Source organism: Stegostoma tigrinum, chromosome 4 (genome assembly GCF_030684315.1).
Source record: "Stegostoma tigrinum isolate sSteTig4 chromosome 4, sSteTig4.hap1, whole genome shotgun sequence".
In the NCBI taxonomy this organism is placed as follows: Eukaryota; Metazoa; Chordata; class Chondrichthyes; order Orectolobiformes; family Stegostomatidae; genus Stegostoma; species Stegostoma tigrinum.
This window is the reverse complement of record NC_081357.1, coordinates 90,527,739-90,543,542: the sequence shown is the minus strand read 5'-3', so window position 1 is coordinate 90,543,542 and position 15,804 is coordinate 90,527,739. Positions and strand designations below refer to the sequence as shown.

The 15,804-nt window shown below is 40.2% G+C and overlaps 1 protein-coding gene across 1 annotated transcript in view; it reads right to left on the bottom strand.

Annotated features, from left to right (window-relative positions):
* Positions 1-8,334: 8,334 nt before the first annotated feature.
* Positions 8,335-15,804, bottom strand: part of lgsn (lengsin, lens protein with glutamine synthetase domain) — a 73,013-nt gene continuing 65,543 nt past the window's right edge. Inside the window, exons 3-4 of the mRNA XM_059645526.1 lie at positions 14,773-14,945; positions 8,335-11,226 (exon numbers count right to left, since the gene is read on the bottom strand). Coding sequence (XP_059501509.1) covers positions 10,048-11,226; positions 14,773-14,945 — 1,352 coding nt within the window. The 3' untranslated portion in view covers positions 8,335-10,047. The remainder of the gene's footprint in view (positions 11,227-14,772; positions 14,946-15,804) is intronic.

Sequence of the window (15,804 nt, the reverse complement as noted above, 5' to 3'; positions counted from 1 at the left end):
CAATCTTATTATATTTACTTATATTTGAGAACTCCCAACATATTTGTTTTCATTTTTTCTCTGACATTGTGTAGCCTACAGTACAATCCCATCAAGTTGATCGTGCCTTTCTTATTTCTAATTTCTACCAATTATATTTTTACTGGATGATTTTTCAGAAATATCTTCTCTAGTTAAATCAGTAATGCATTCTTTAATTAAAAACACCATTTCCCCTCCTGTCTTTTCTTCGTTCCTATCCTTGCTATAGCATCTAAAACCCAGAACATTGAGCTACCAGTCCTGACCAACTTGCAGTCGAGTTTCTGTAATAGCTATGATGCCCCAATTTCATATTCCTAAACATGCCCTATGTTCATCAGCCCTACCTGTAAGACCACTTGCGTTGAAATAAATGCAATGTAATTCTTCAGAGTTCCATTTACCAGGAGTTGAATGGGGACCAGGCCTGGCTCTCACTATATTTGTCTAATTGCACACACACCTTGGACTATCCTAGTTCTGTACTCTGGTTGTTTGTCCTCCTCACATTACAAGCACTCAGCTTATCGCCCAATCATCGGTCAGAAACCTTCGCCTTCTTTCACCCATTTGAATCCTCACCTTCACATGGGGAAGCTGCCCCTCTTAAATCAGGCTCAGGTTGGATGTCCAAGAGTTCAAAGAAACCTAATCAAAGCACGCCCAGGGATGCCAATGTTGTCCACGCTTGGACACTTTGGCCAGTTTACGTTAGAAAGCCTTTACCCAATTGCTCGTCAGTGAAGTGGACAAAGGGCCACAGAATTCGCTTTGCAGTTCAATTCAATTTTATTGACAAAATGTTTCTGATTAAAAGACTACATGAACATTTCCCAAATTCCCACTGTATTTATTCTCTATCTATCTCTGCCCAACAGAAAAAGGAAATGAGGTTCAATAAAATCCAGTGTTTGAGCTGGGCCATTGGAATCTTCTTTCTCCCAGTGTAGGGTTGGCTCTCTTCCACGAAGGTAGATCTTGCAAGTCAGGGCAGAGCTCCTCTTGGGTTGCTGCACAGTCTTCCATGATGAATCTTTCTGTGAGTCTTTTCTGAGGTGGTGGCGGCATCTGGTTGTGTTCTTTTATTCCCCTCACCCAGACCTTCCCAAATGTTTGGTTGCCTTTGGCCAATAGGGTCATGGTCTGGGTTCAAAGCATGCAATGGGTCATGCCAACACTCTTCATTGCTGCCATGCTGGAGAGACGTAAAGTACGCATCCTCAGGCACTGACTGGAAGTTAAGGTGCCAGAAAGTCTATCAATCGTTTCCAATGCACAGTCAACAGGCTGGTTGTAATTGGCTTCCCTGAACCTTTGTGACATCTTTGAATTTGGTTTTCACTATAATTGATACCTCCTGGCTACTGTTTAATTTAGTTTGGTCAATCTTATGTTACGTCACATCTCTCTGTGGGTTAACTTAGAATGTCCAATTATGGACCCATGGTTGTTTGACCACACTTTGCTCTGTCTATCACTTGCTGCTTATGCTGTTTAGCACACAAGTAGTTCTATTTGGTAGCTTCACCAGGTTGACACCTCATTTTCAGGTATGCCTGTTACTGCTCCTGGCATGGCCTCCTGCACTCTCCATTAATCAGGATTGATCTCCAGCTTAATGATTATCATTGAGTGGGGGTTTCAGATTGTATGATTTTGCTGTTGTTGGTGGCCCAGAGCGCCTCATGGATGCCCTGATCTGTTCAAAGTCTGTCCCATTTAACATGGTGATAGTTCCCACAACACAATAGAGGGTATTCTCAACGTGAAGATGGGACTTCAACTCCAGAAGAACTATATGGTGCTCACTCTTACTATTACTGTCAAGAACAGATGCATCTGCACCTGGCTGATTGGTGAGGATAAGAACAAGTATGTTGTTGGTTGCCTCACTATATTCTGCAGACCCAGTCTAGCAGCTATGTCCTTTAGGACACAGCCAGTTCAATCAATAGTATAGCTTCCAAACCACTCCTGGTGGTGGACATTGAAATCCTGCACCCACAATATATTTGCACCCTTATCACAATCAGTGCTTCTTCCAAGCATTGTTCAACATGCAGGTATGCTGATTTGTTGGCCAAAGAAGGACGGTACATGGTCATCCGTAGGAGGTTTCCTTCCTCATGCTTAAACAGATGCCATGAGGTTACATGTAGTCCAGAGTCAATGTTGAGGACACCTTCTTGGCTGTATATCACTGTGCTACCACCTCAGGTAGGTCTGTCCTGGCAGTGGGACAGGATGTATCCAAGGATGGTGAAAATGGTGTCTTAGACATTGTCTGGAATATATGATTCTGTGAGTATGACTGTTAAACTGTTGCTTGACTACTGGTTGGTACAGCTCCACAAATTTGGCATTAGGTCCCCAGATGTTATTGTTAAAGACTTTGCAGAGTCAACAGGGCTATTATGTCATTGTTGTCTTCAATCCCTAGGGCGATGCTATGTTTCATTTTTTTTTTGTTGAGACTTTGTAGTGGTTGGTACAGCTGAGTTGCTGGCTAGGCCATTTCAGAGGGCAATTAACAGTCAAAAATATTGCTATGACTCTGTTATGACCTGTAGGCCAGATCAGACAAGACAGCAAATTTTCTTACCTGAAATATATTCATGAACTAGATGGGTTTTCCTGACAATCAACAATGGTTTCACAGCCATGATTACATTCTTAATTCCAGATGTTATTTATTGAATTCAAATATTCGACAAGGTTCCACATGATAGACAGGTCAGCAAGGTTAGGTCACGTGAAATTCAGAGAGAGCTAGCCATTTGAATACAAAATTGGTTTGATGGTAGGAGATAGAGGGTGATGGTAGAAGGTTAGTTTTTTGGGCTGGAGGCCTGTGAACAGTGGTGTGTCACAGGAGTCAGTGCTGGACCCACTGCTTTTTGTCATTCATATAAATCATTTGCATGTGAATACCAGAGGAATGATTAGTAATTTTCAGATGACACCAAAAGTGGCGGTTTAGTGGACAGTGAAGAAAGTTATCTCAGAATACAATGGGACCTTGCTCAGATGGATTGATGGGCCGAGGAGTGGCAGAAGGAATTTAATTCAGATAAGTGTGAGATGCTGCATTTTGGAAAGGCAAATCAGGCAGGACTTATATACTTAATGTTAGGTTCCCAGGGTGTGTTGCTGAACAAAGAAACCCTGGAGTGCAGATTCATAGATCCTTGAAGGTGGAGTCACAGGTAGACAGGGTAGTGAAAAGGCGTTTTGTGTGGTTGCTTTATTAGTCAGTGCATTGAGTATTGGAGTTGGGATGTCATATTGTAGCTGAATAGAACATTGGTTAGGCCATTTCTGAAATACTGTGTTCAATTTTGGTGTCCCTGCTGCAGGCAAGATGTTGTTAAACTTGATTTACAAGGATGTTACCAGGGTTGGAAGGTTTAAGCAATAAGGAGAGGCTGAATAGGATGGGCTATTTTCCCTGGAGCTTCAGAGGCTGAGGGGTTACTTTATAGAGGTTTATAAAATCATAAGGGATATGGATAGGGTGAATAGTCAAGGTCTTTTCCCTAGTGTAAGGGAGTCCAAAGCTAGAGGGCATAGGTTGAAGATGAGAGGGAAAGTTTGAAAAGGGACATAAGGGGCATCCTTTTTATGCAGAGGGTTGTGTGAATATGAAATAAACTGCCAGGAGAACTGGTGAAGGCTGGGACAATTATAACATTTAAAAGCCATCTGGTTGGGTCCATGAATAGAAAGGGGTTAGAGGGATATGTGCCAAATGCTGGCAAATGGGACTCAATCAATTTAGGATATCTGGTTGGCATGGACACGTTGGACTGAAGGGTCTGTTTCCATACCGTACAAATGTGTGACTCTATGATTACCATCTGCCATAACGGGATTTGATTCCAGGCCCTCAAAACATTAGCTGAGTTTCCTAATTAATTACTTAGCGATAATACCACTAGGCTATCAGGTCCCCATTTTCACATAACTCTTGTTCCTCAAACAAGTCAGGTAAGTCTATTCTGCACCCTCTCTAGAACCTTCCATCCTTTGTAAAGTGGGGTCCTCAGAATTATCTTGTGTATATTTGTGTATCTTTGTGGTTGAAAATGAGTTTTGTGAAGATTTAGCTTAGTTTCCTTAATTTTATACTCACTGCTTCTAGAGATGGCAGAAACCTGCATACTTTCTAAACTGATTTTTCATTCTTCCCTGTCACCTTCTATGATTTGTCCCTATGTTCTTTCTCCCTATTTTGGAATTTTTATTATGTATTCCCTCTTCAAATTCATTTGCCTAGAAGTATAAGTTCATACTTCTTAAATTTCATTTGCTATATGACTGCCCATTCCACCATCTTCTCTATGTTCTGTTGGAGTCCCTCACTCTCCTCTTTCCAGTTCATAACACTTTCAAGTTTTTTCAACTGTAAATTTTGAACCTCTGCCCTGTATACTCAAGTATGTCCCATTAAAATCTATGAAAATTGGTGGATCCTCCAGGACAAACACTTATATACCTTCCTTCATTCCAAAAATATCCATTCACCATTATTCGCTGCTTCCTTATTCAAGTTCTTATCCATGTGTTCTAACTTAGCTGATAAGCCTATTTTCTGCCACATAATCAAAACCTTTTTAAAATCCATGTATATTGCTTCAGCTGTTTTACTAACATCACCCACCTTATCAAATAAACTCAATCAAGTTACTTAAACAAGGTTCAACAAAATGCTGACTTCCCTCAATTATTTGCCCACATAACCATAGCCCAGATATTTTTGACCATGGGGTTAACACTTTACCATTTCCCCTTTACTGACTTCAGCACTGGAAATTTGGAGCCAGAGGCCTCCTGGAAGAAGATCATTGTAGCCATATTCCCTTTTTGCAGCAGCCAGTGTGTCCTGTTCTGTGAATTAAATATCCAGCAGCAAAAACAGAGACTTTTATATTCCGGTGAAACAATAAGGATGTAAGCTAAGTGTGGTGTAAGGTTGGTGAGTGCATTAGGAAATAGGGTGCCAGTTGGATAGGGTTTGTTGAGGAGGAATAGGGTGCCAGTAGATTGGGTGCCAGATAGCCAAGGTGCCAAGTATGTGAAGTGGGTTAGGAACAGGTAGGTAAGGTACTAGGTAAGTGAGTTAACGTTTAGGTAGGTCAAAGATCAGGACAGGAGTGGGAGTGGTGAATGATTTGAAGAGGGAAAGATGTCAGTTCAGATCAGTTCAGTGTCAGGTGAGGGAAAATCAGGTTGGTGTTGACTCAGAGGATGGACAGTAGTATGAGGCCTGGGTGTAAAAATGACTGATTTGGAGACAGTGGAGTAAGGAGATAATGGAATTCAGAGATGTCAGGCCAGCATGGGTTGATGGCTAGGAAGGGATTTTGAACAGGGTGTGTCAGATCCAAGGTTGTTAGGTTGTTGTGGAGGTTGTCAGGATAAGCAGAGTCCATCCAGATCCACCCTTCGTTTCTTTTATTTGACTAATTAAAATTTTGACAAAAATATAGTAAATGTAGTGGGGGAGGGATGAGACGGGTGAGGGAAGCAGGTGATTCCAGTAGTAGTGGAGGGTGGAGATCACTGAGGGGTTTGAGGGCAAGGGGGAGAATTTTAAGTTGAGGTGTTGGTAGACTGGGGTCAAGTACAGGGATGACAGGAGAATGGAAATGATTCACACAGATTCTCAAGCGAAGTCAACCTTTTGACTAGGTGGAACTTAAAGATCCGACAGCACAATTAGGAAGTGGAACAGGATTGTCTTCCTTTATGTTCAAGTAAATATTTACTCACCAACAACCAATGTTGAAGAGCACTAATCCGGTCATTATTACATTGCAGTCGGTAAGAATATTGAGCATAATATTTCCTCTATGATAACAGTGATTAGTCTTCAAAAATACATCATTTTTTGGAAGATGATTTTGGACATCCTGAAGTCTTGAAAGATGCTATTTGAATGCAAATTGATTCCTCCTTCCACACGTTCTCAACCTCATGTGTCTGCAATTTAATTTACCATAAGCCAGCCTCAGCACATCCCTACTTAATGCTCAATCAAAGCAGCAGAAGTGTTCATAATTCCTATCATTTCTATTGGCACCTATGTTTGTTTGAAATATTCCTTTGCAGACTGACGGTAAAGATTGTGCTTGCTGTTGATGTCTGTTCTATGAATGTCCTTCTCTTAACTTCAGTTCAGATCGGGAGAATTTTAAGTTGACGTGTTGGTAGACTGGGGTTAAGTACAGGGATGACAGGAGAATGGAAATGATTCACACGTTCTCAACCTCATGTGTCTGCAATTTAATTTACCATAAGCCAGCCTCAGCACATCCCTACTTAATGCTCAATCAAAGCAGCAGAAGTGTTCATAATTCCTATCATTTCTATTGGCACCTATGTTTGTTTGAAATATTCCTTTGCAGACTGAAACATTACTACCAAGACTCTGTCAAGGTGCTGCCCTCTACCTACAGTTGTATTTTCAGTCTTCTTGTCCAGAACATTTTACATTCATTGCCTAATAGCTTACAGCTGCATGCCAACACAAGTTGTTTATATTATGCACAGCTTACTGCAGCTAGGTTGAGCTTGTAACCTCTGATTATCTGACAACTGGAGATCCCAATGTGGACAAAGGCAAACAAAACACACACACATTGCAGAAACATATATTACAACTTAATACCACAACTTAAAAATATACGACCAAATAGAAATGATGTGGAGATGCCGGTATTAGACTTGGGTGGGCAAAGTCAGAAGTCACACAACACCAGATTATAGTCCAACAAGTTTATTTGAAGTCACAAGATTTCAGAGCGCTGATCCTTGAAGACTTCATCTGATGACGGAGCAGTGCTCAGAAAGCTTGTAATTTCAGCTAAATCTGTTAGACGGTTAGCTGATGTCATGTGACTTCTGAAAAAATAGAAAAGTCTTATAAAATGGAGATTTTTATCACAACACAGAAACATACCAAAAAGGGGATCTATAACAAATTATGTACCACATACACTTGCAGAACAAAACCGTAGCCCTTTTAATATGTCTTGTAATCTGTTCATATTTTATTGTACAACAATCATTAACACACAGAAGTTAACCAAGCTAAACATCTTTCATTCTGACCAAAGTCTGAACAATTAAAATAGGTGAAATTTGCAAGATTGTAAGAAGGTCCAACAGAACATAGTAGTGTTTTACTGAAGGTTGAAATGCATCGTCAGTCCTTGTTTTTATGCTCTTTGGCTGGAACTGTTAGGACCTGGCTAGATGTTATCAGCTCAAGCTGTGTGGTAACTGATGTCTTGGAGAAGGCAGAGAGCCATCCTTATTTCACTTTGGTCTTGTTTGATTGCTTGTAAGTGTTGAAGGGCTATTCAATAAATCTTACCACTCCTGCATTTTTCCCACAGTGCTACTCTTCGAGTCTTTGTCTGAATCCTTTTTGAAACTTGCTATTGAATCTGCGTTCGTCTTTCTGTTAGACAGTGTTTCCAAATCAAAACACTTCACTGATTTAAAAGACAGCCTTGTTGCCCCTCAGGTTCTTTTTATTAAACTTCTGTAATCCCTTTACCAATCCTCCTGCCAATATATCAAAACCCCACATGGTTTTGAATACTTCTATTATCCCTTCTCTCAAGCTCTCTTCTCCAAGGAGAGCAATCTCAGTTCCTCCACTCATCTGAAGTCTTTCATTCCAACTCCATTTTATGTTAAATCCAATCTGTACTTTTTCTAAGGGCTTGACATCCTTTCTAAAGACTAAGCCTAGAATTGAGCACAATACCTGATTTATAGTCTAACCTGTATTACAGAATGGTTTAGTGAGTTCCCTTCCTTGTGTACCCAATGACTCTCTTTATAAATTTCAGCATTGCATGTGCTTTTTTTGAACAACTTTATCAACTGGGGCTATGTCCTTCAAATCAAAACCTACTATTTAATCTCAGCTTCATCAGAAATTGGCCTTCTATGATCTAAAACAAAGTTGATGGAAAAGCTCAGCAAGTCTGGCAGCATCTGTGAAGGAAAAAACAGAGTTAAAGTTTCGGGTATGGTGACCCTTCCTCAGAGCATTCTTAATTGAGTATCTCCAGGAAAATCCAGACCAATCAGCCACTTCCAGATTGTTGATCTGCAGTGGAAGCTGATGTTAGTATCACAATTCGATTTAGAAAAGACAATCCAGTTAGTTCAAATCCTGTCACCGCAGCATGAGAATTATAATTGCATTTTAAGCAAAGAACCTTGAAATAAATAGTTAAGTGAATGCATAACCACCACCACCGCGCCCATCCCACCCCTCCCCCCCACCAACAGGTTAATACCCTTCCAAGAAACAGATAGGCTGACCATGTATGAGCTGGACTTATTTTTGACTCCAGTTCCATATCAATGTTGTTAACACTTGCCAGCCTTCTGGATTGGGCCAGTAAGCAACATTCTCTGTTCCTGTCAGTCAAACAGTTAGTCCCCAAACAGACTGTGCAAAAGACTGCCCCTTTAAATTACCAAACACAGAAAAATTACACCAGCTGTGCACATACATAAATCACCTATTTACTCCAGAAAAGAATTTACTTGGAAAATTGCAAGCAAGCTGTCAGTGGTCCAATTCCCTCTGAAGTGAACCACAGATCGACAATAAGTGCCAGAGATGCCTATAGCCCAAGAATGAGTACACAAAATTGGTCAGCTGCTGAGGATATTTTTATATCTCCCTGTATGTTCCAGAGCACTCTTAGCATCATAGTATGGAAACAGGCCCTTCGGTCCAACTTCTCTTTGCTAATCAGATATCCCATATAAATCTAGTCCCATTTGCCAGCATCTGGCCTATGTCCCTCTGAAACCTTTCTAATCAAATACCCCTCCAGATGCCTTTTGTCCTGATGATAACTGAAAAGATTTCAGTACCTACTCAATCAGGCTGAAGCATCCTCCTCTGTGCAATTCATTTTTGCTAGTGCTGCACAAATATGGTATATCAAAACCTCACCTTTCCTTCCTATGACCTGTGCCTAGATTGAATATGAGTTAGGACTCCATAGGTGATCAAGCTGTGCCTATACAAGGATACAGAAATGCCTCGGGACTTGTTTTCTCCATAAAATGCACAACAAAACTCATACATTTCTAACCTCACTTGACCATTTTAGGAAGGTGGTAAGACTCAGAGACATTGCTAAATGAGGAATCTATTCCTGCTTTCTGGCATCCATGCTCATCTGTTTACTCCTGAGAACTGTTTCATTAAACTTAACACCTGGGGGAAGGTATAGGTTACAGATTCTCATCTATCTCCTGGTATGAAAGCAAGAAAAGTCCCACTTTAATTAAAAATAATTTTGAGATAAATTAGAAAGGAAAATATAAAACCTAAGATTTCCAATCTCCTTAATTGATCAAACTCCATTTAAAAGATCACATCACACAAAATTCTGTTGCACTATATAAGCATCCATAACTTTATGCCTCCAAAACAAAACCAGAGGAGGATTCAAAAGAAAATGATTTCCTTCCCAATGATCAGGCTAACTATCCAGATTATTCAACACTAAGTCAAATGGTGTATGCACTCTTAACATCAGGATTTACCCCTTCCTGCCAGTGCCAGTGGACCCCAAATTAAAGAATGAGGACTTAATTTGTGAATGGAGAATTTTGAAAACTTGCCAGTAAGATGAATTGTCTATATGGCATGTGATAAATTAGTTACAATATATTGTATAAATCTTGAATACTACAGAGTATAATGTATCAAATATAATGCATAGTGTATTTTATGTATTATTACATATAATCTCTGAGTGATGTAAAATGTATAGCATGTTGTTCATGGTATACTATTGATGATATATGGTTTTTATGTATATTATATATTTTAAAGTATGTACTCTCAATTATACGCTACATGGTGTTATGTGTGTGGTATTTTGTACATGTTGCACTTATATATTCTCTATTGTTTGATGTGTTTGACATGGAGAATGGTAATGTGCACGTGATATAACATATACAGCTATGGCCATTTTACTAGATGAAGTACTGTAGGTACTTGTCATCCTCACCATCTAATGTCTGTGTCTTCAATTCAAAACGTTTAACAGCAATGAAATGTTGAATGAAAGGTTCGCCCAGTGCCCTCCGAATGCAGTAATCATGTTCCAGTGCAATGAGAGCATCCTCCAACCGAACAGGAATGCTGCAGGGTTTCAGTGGGTGAAGAATGGGCGCAGCCTGTGTTGAGTTTTCAGAGGAATCTCTCCTGAGGCCATCTAGACCCGCAGCCACAGTGGCAGCGAGGACGACATATGGGTTTGCCATGGCTGATGCTAGTCGGTTTTCAAGACGGGCACCCCCACCACCATGGAATTTGGCATTAAAGGCACAGCTGTTGTCGTTAGAGCCACAGGTCACGTCGACAACCCCTTCATGCTTCCCTGCACTATAGCGTTGGCGACAACGGGGTCCAGGTGCCACCAGGCAGCTGAGGGCAGCAGCATGCTGCACCAGGCCAACTTGCCATTTCTTCCCAATGCCAGACAGCTCTTGAGCTGCCGTTGAATCACAGAAGAGATTCTGCCTCCCATTAGCATCCCACAGACTATGGGAAAATGTGCCTGAGTTGCCAAAACCTGAGGGTGTGAAGAAGCTGGCAGCATTATTGTGTTTCCTTGCTAGCTCCTTGATGCCAGTCCTGAATGTGAAGGCATTGTCTGCTGCACCTATTCCGAATTCAGCTCGGATGGAGACCTCCATTTGGCCAGGCCCCAAGGAAGAGGAAAAGCTTTCGATATCAACTCCAGCACCATACATGTCATTGAATAGCTCCTGTACAAAGTTCTGGTCATGGTTATTCAGGAGAGTTGCAGCAGGGAAAGATGCCGGTGTATTTAATGTCTGAGTGAAACTGTAAAGCCAAAATTCATATGTGAATGTTGAATACAAGGTGAAGCCATATGCCCGGAGCTGGTTCAGTTGAAGCTTTGCTATCTGTCTAGGGGATGTCAGAAGAGGACCTCCTGTTATTGAGCAAGAATCACAAATGATCCTTGCAGTTTTGACAGCCCAGGGGAGGATTCTGAAAGTTGAGATATCGGGCATTAAGAGTATGTCACTGTTGAAACTAGGATGATTCATTCCATTTTCCTTTGGGTCCAAAGCTATTTCCAGGTAACCTCTTGGAAGAGGCACCCCATGAAACGCTTTCTCCTGTATAAGAAGCACATGTTTGGCCAAGTTAATTTCCATGCAATTTCATGTTGGTGATTTAAATAAATACTTGGGTCACCAGTTTAGAACAAACTAACAACACTCCTGGTCTTTAAGTCCCTGCAAAAGTTGAAGTATTATATAAACCTGTCAGGCAAACTGGACAGGGAGTTCATTTAATTGGGTCTGGACAATAAACTAGTTAAACCCAGGACTCTTTCAGAATCTAAGAAATACTAGGTCAGAACTCTCTTTAGATCAATAGAGTCATGAAGTCATGGAGTCAGATAGCATGGAAACAGACCCTTCGGTTCAACCAGTCCATGCTGAACATAATCCCAAATTAGACTTGTCCCACATGCCTGCTCCTCACCCATATCCCTCTAAACCTTTCCTATTCATGTACTTAGCAAAGTCTCTTTTAAACATTGTAAGCTTGCCCACATCCACAACCACCTCAGGAAGTTCATTCCACACGCAAATCACCCTCTGTGCAAAAATTTTGATCATCTCTTTTTTTTAAATCTCTCTCTTCTCATGTTAAAAATGTGTACCCTAGCCTTGAAATCCCCATATCAGGGAAAAGACACCTAACATTAATTCTATTTGTACCCTTATAGAAGATTTATAAAATCATGAAGGTCACCTCTCAACATCCTATGTTCTAATGACAAAAGTTCCAACCTATCCATCCCTTCTTTATAACTCAAACCTTCCATACTTGGCAACTGGTAAATATCTTCTGAACCCCAAAGTGTTATTCCTACAATGGATTTTATGTCAGTCCTTTACTCTGCTGCTGGGTAACACTATGCACATATTCCTAATGCTCAGAGCTCAATTACACTCCAGAAAATCCATTCGTCTTCATGGTCCAGCCATTCAGTCATATCCTGCACACCCTCTGAGTTCCTTCGTTACCCTCCTTCCTTTAGTCAGCTCACCCTTTCCCAACAATCTAATACTTTCCCCAAACACACCATTTCCTTACCCTGCTGAGAAATAATGCTTAAATAAGCATAGGAACAGGAATGGACCATTTAGACCACAAATCCATTCCAATCATACAGTTGAAGAGTCAGGCGGTGGCTGAAGGTGGGGTGCAGGAGAAGGGCTTTGGGTTAGATCTGGTGGATGGAGAAGGGGCGTTTCCCACATGTGGTGGTGAGGATGTTGGATTAGGCTCTGGGCAATGTAACTAATCTGGGGAGATGCAGCTGGTAAATATGAAGTGAATATGTGTGTTCAGTTGAATAGTTACTTCGGAGTTAGACTATGTATTTAGCAGTTTAACTTTTCCTAAGTAACTGTTTTACCTAATTTCATCAGAACTCTCTGATGTCTCTGATTTATATGGAGATTCTCAGGGGTTCCAAGCATTGAGGAACTGCTCAGGAGAAAGTTCAATTTGCCAGATGTTTTCTTCAAAGTCTGCTGTAATTGGGATTCCGGACAGTCCCCATGAGCAATTCCCATCTGCACTGGAATAAAGACAATCTGACCGTTGAAAAATCAGATCCATTATGATGAAATCTCCCTTTGCTAACATCTGTTAATGCATTAAACATCAGGACTGTTCTTCCTTATAGATTGTTTGAAAATGCTAGTAAGATAAGCCGATTGATTAGTGTTAACATAGGAACAATTTATTTAGAAGCAGGCGTAGGCCATTTTGCCCTCTCAGCCTGCTCTGCTAATCAAAAGAATCATAGCTGACCTGGCTGAAGACTCGTCTCCACATTCCTGTCTGCACACCATAACCCTTGACTCCCTCCTCTATCAAAAATCTATCCAAAAAAGTCTTGAAATTTTTCAATGGTCCAGACTCCATTGTTTTCAGAAAAAGAGAATTCCACAGAGTAACAATGATCTGACAGTAAAAGCTTATCTTTGTTCTCATCTTCACAATCTCTCATTCTTAAATTTCTTAATTATAGTGTCCCTCACAAAAGGAAACTTGACCCTATCAAGATCCCACTGGATTTTATATGGTTTAATCACAAGAAGATCACTTCTCATTCTAATAAATTCCAGTGGATAGAGGCCCCAGCTATCTAGTGTTTCTTCATAATATGAGCCATTTATCCCAGGAATGAATGAAGTGAACCTTTTCTGAACTTCTAATGCAACTATATCCATTTTTAAATTAAAAAAAAAACTCTACAGTAGTCTAGATGTGGTCCACCAATACCCTACACAGTTACAGCAACACTCCCTTACTTTATTACTCCATTCCCCTTGAAATAAACAACAACATTTCACTTGTCTTCCTAATTACTTGCTATATCTGCATACTAATTCTTTATGATTCATGTACCAGGACATTCACGTCCCTCTATACACACCACGATGTTCCCATACCAACAATTCCGTATCCAATCTTCTAAAGTAATCCAGTGATGCTCAACACAAGCTGAAGAAACAACACCACATCTTCGAACTAAGTACCTTATAGCCTTAGGACTCAATATTGAGTTTAACAATTTTTGAACACGAATTCTGCCTTCCTTATTCATTACCTCTGCCCAAACCCCCAAATCCTGTTGCACAGCCTGCTGCCAACATAGCTATGCCATTTATACTTCTTGTTAGCACACTCTAGCTATTATCTCCCTCTTGGCTTATCATCAGTGACCTCTTTGTTTACCTAAACTGTCTCTCTCTTTCTCTCTCTCCCTAGGCACCATCTCCTTGTACTGTATTGTCTTCCACCCCACCCCATCTTCAGCATAAATACCACCTCTCCTCAACTATTTTCATTCCTGAAGAAGGGTCATTTGAACTTGAAATGTTAACTCTGCTCTAGCTACTCTGCTACTCTCTACAGATGCTACCAGACCTGATTTTCTGCAGCACCTATTTGTCTATGCAGAGATGATGGTAGTTTCGAAGTGTACAGGAACATTACTTACAGACCTTATTAAACCTTATTTACTTCTTAACAAACCTTAAAATACCTATCCTTTCACTCATCTAACAGCTTCCAGTTCTATATATGAGGCATGTTACTTTGCCTTAATCAACCAAGGACAATAAATATGGATCAATTACCCAGACTCAGATAATCAAATGCAGAGAAATTAAAGATAATGGGGACTGCAGATGCTGGAGAATCCAGGATAACAACCTGTGAAGCTGGATGAGCACAGCAGGCCAAGTAGCATCTCAGGAGCTCCTGAGATGCTGCTTGGCGTGCTGTGTTCATCCACCTTCACACTTTGTTATAGCAGAGAAATTAAACACTACTTTAGCACCGGAGTTTAGTGTATTATTTGATAGTTTACACATTTTATAACATTGTACTGGGGTAGGTTTGTTTTTGTGCTCAACCCAGACATAGAATTTTTGCACAGCATTTGCACTCAGAGGTAAGAATGTTCCCAATAAAATCAATATACAACAAAGCTTGTCTGTTACCATTAAAATGAAATTGCAACAAATTGTTTACTGATGGTATAAATGTGGAAGGCAATTGATTCTGTTACCTAAGGCTTTCTGTAATCAGCATGTTACATTATCCACTTAAAGGTAAATAGCAGACTATACCTGAAAAAAACGGGATGGAATAGTTTTCGATCTTGAAATTCCATGAAAGTCACTTGCTTCAAAACGGATAAATCGTATGTCTTCCCTTGTGATCTGTTGCTTCACTTGCTCGACAGTGGTACTTGTTTGTGAGGGAGTTACACTGTTAATCATAGGCAGGTCTCTCATGTTAACTGTAACATAAGAGATTACTACATTACATGGAACTGAACAGAATACAAAATGCAAGAGTAGGTCATGGAGTCCAACAGGTTTATATTTATGAGAAACTTCTTAACATTTATAAAGGCTATTTCATGATAACTGAACATCTTTAAGTGTTTTTGCAATCAACAGTTGTTATTGTTGAAATTTTCAGTTAAAATAGCAACCATATCATGCATAGCAAGCTCCCTCAAACTAGCAATGTGAAAAAAATCAACTAATATGTTTAATAATTGTGAGATATAGGCTATATTGATGAGAGCTGAAAAGTCTGCTTCTCTTTGAAATAACATACGGTGCTCTTTTATGTTCTTATACTTGCAGGGGTAGGACCTTGGCTTAATATCCTATCCAAAAGACAGCATCTCCAAGTTATAGCTCATTTCTCTATACAATACTGGATTGTCAGTCTGGATTCTGTGATTAGGTTTCTGGTTGGGAACCCACATCTTCCTGGACTCAAATGAAAATGTATTATCTATTGTCACAGTTACCAGCATGGCAAACTGTTGTCTCTGAGGAACTGCTCCATGAGCACATCTCTTTAAATCTCCTTCATACCAAGTTTGCCAATCATCAATTTGTGAGAGGGGAACAGCACCTAAGTGCACAGACTAAGGTTATATTTCCTTTAGCAAAACAATTGGAGGAGTTATGTTACTTGAAATGCTTAAAATAATTAAAGGAATTGTTAGCTGCACAGAAATTATTGCCTGGGATTGAAGGGATTGAAAGTATTGTAAAATTGAGAGTGGCTGATCACACCAAACCCAAAAGGTCATCTCCTCATTTTGAAAGTGAAGTTCCTTTTGCAAGAAGTTATCTCAG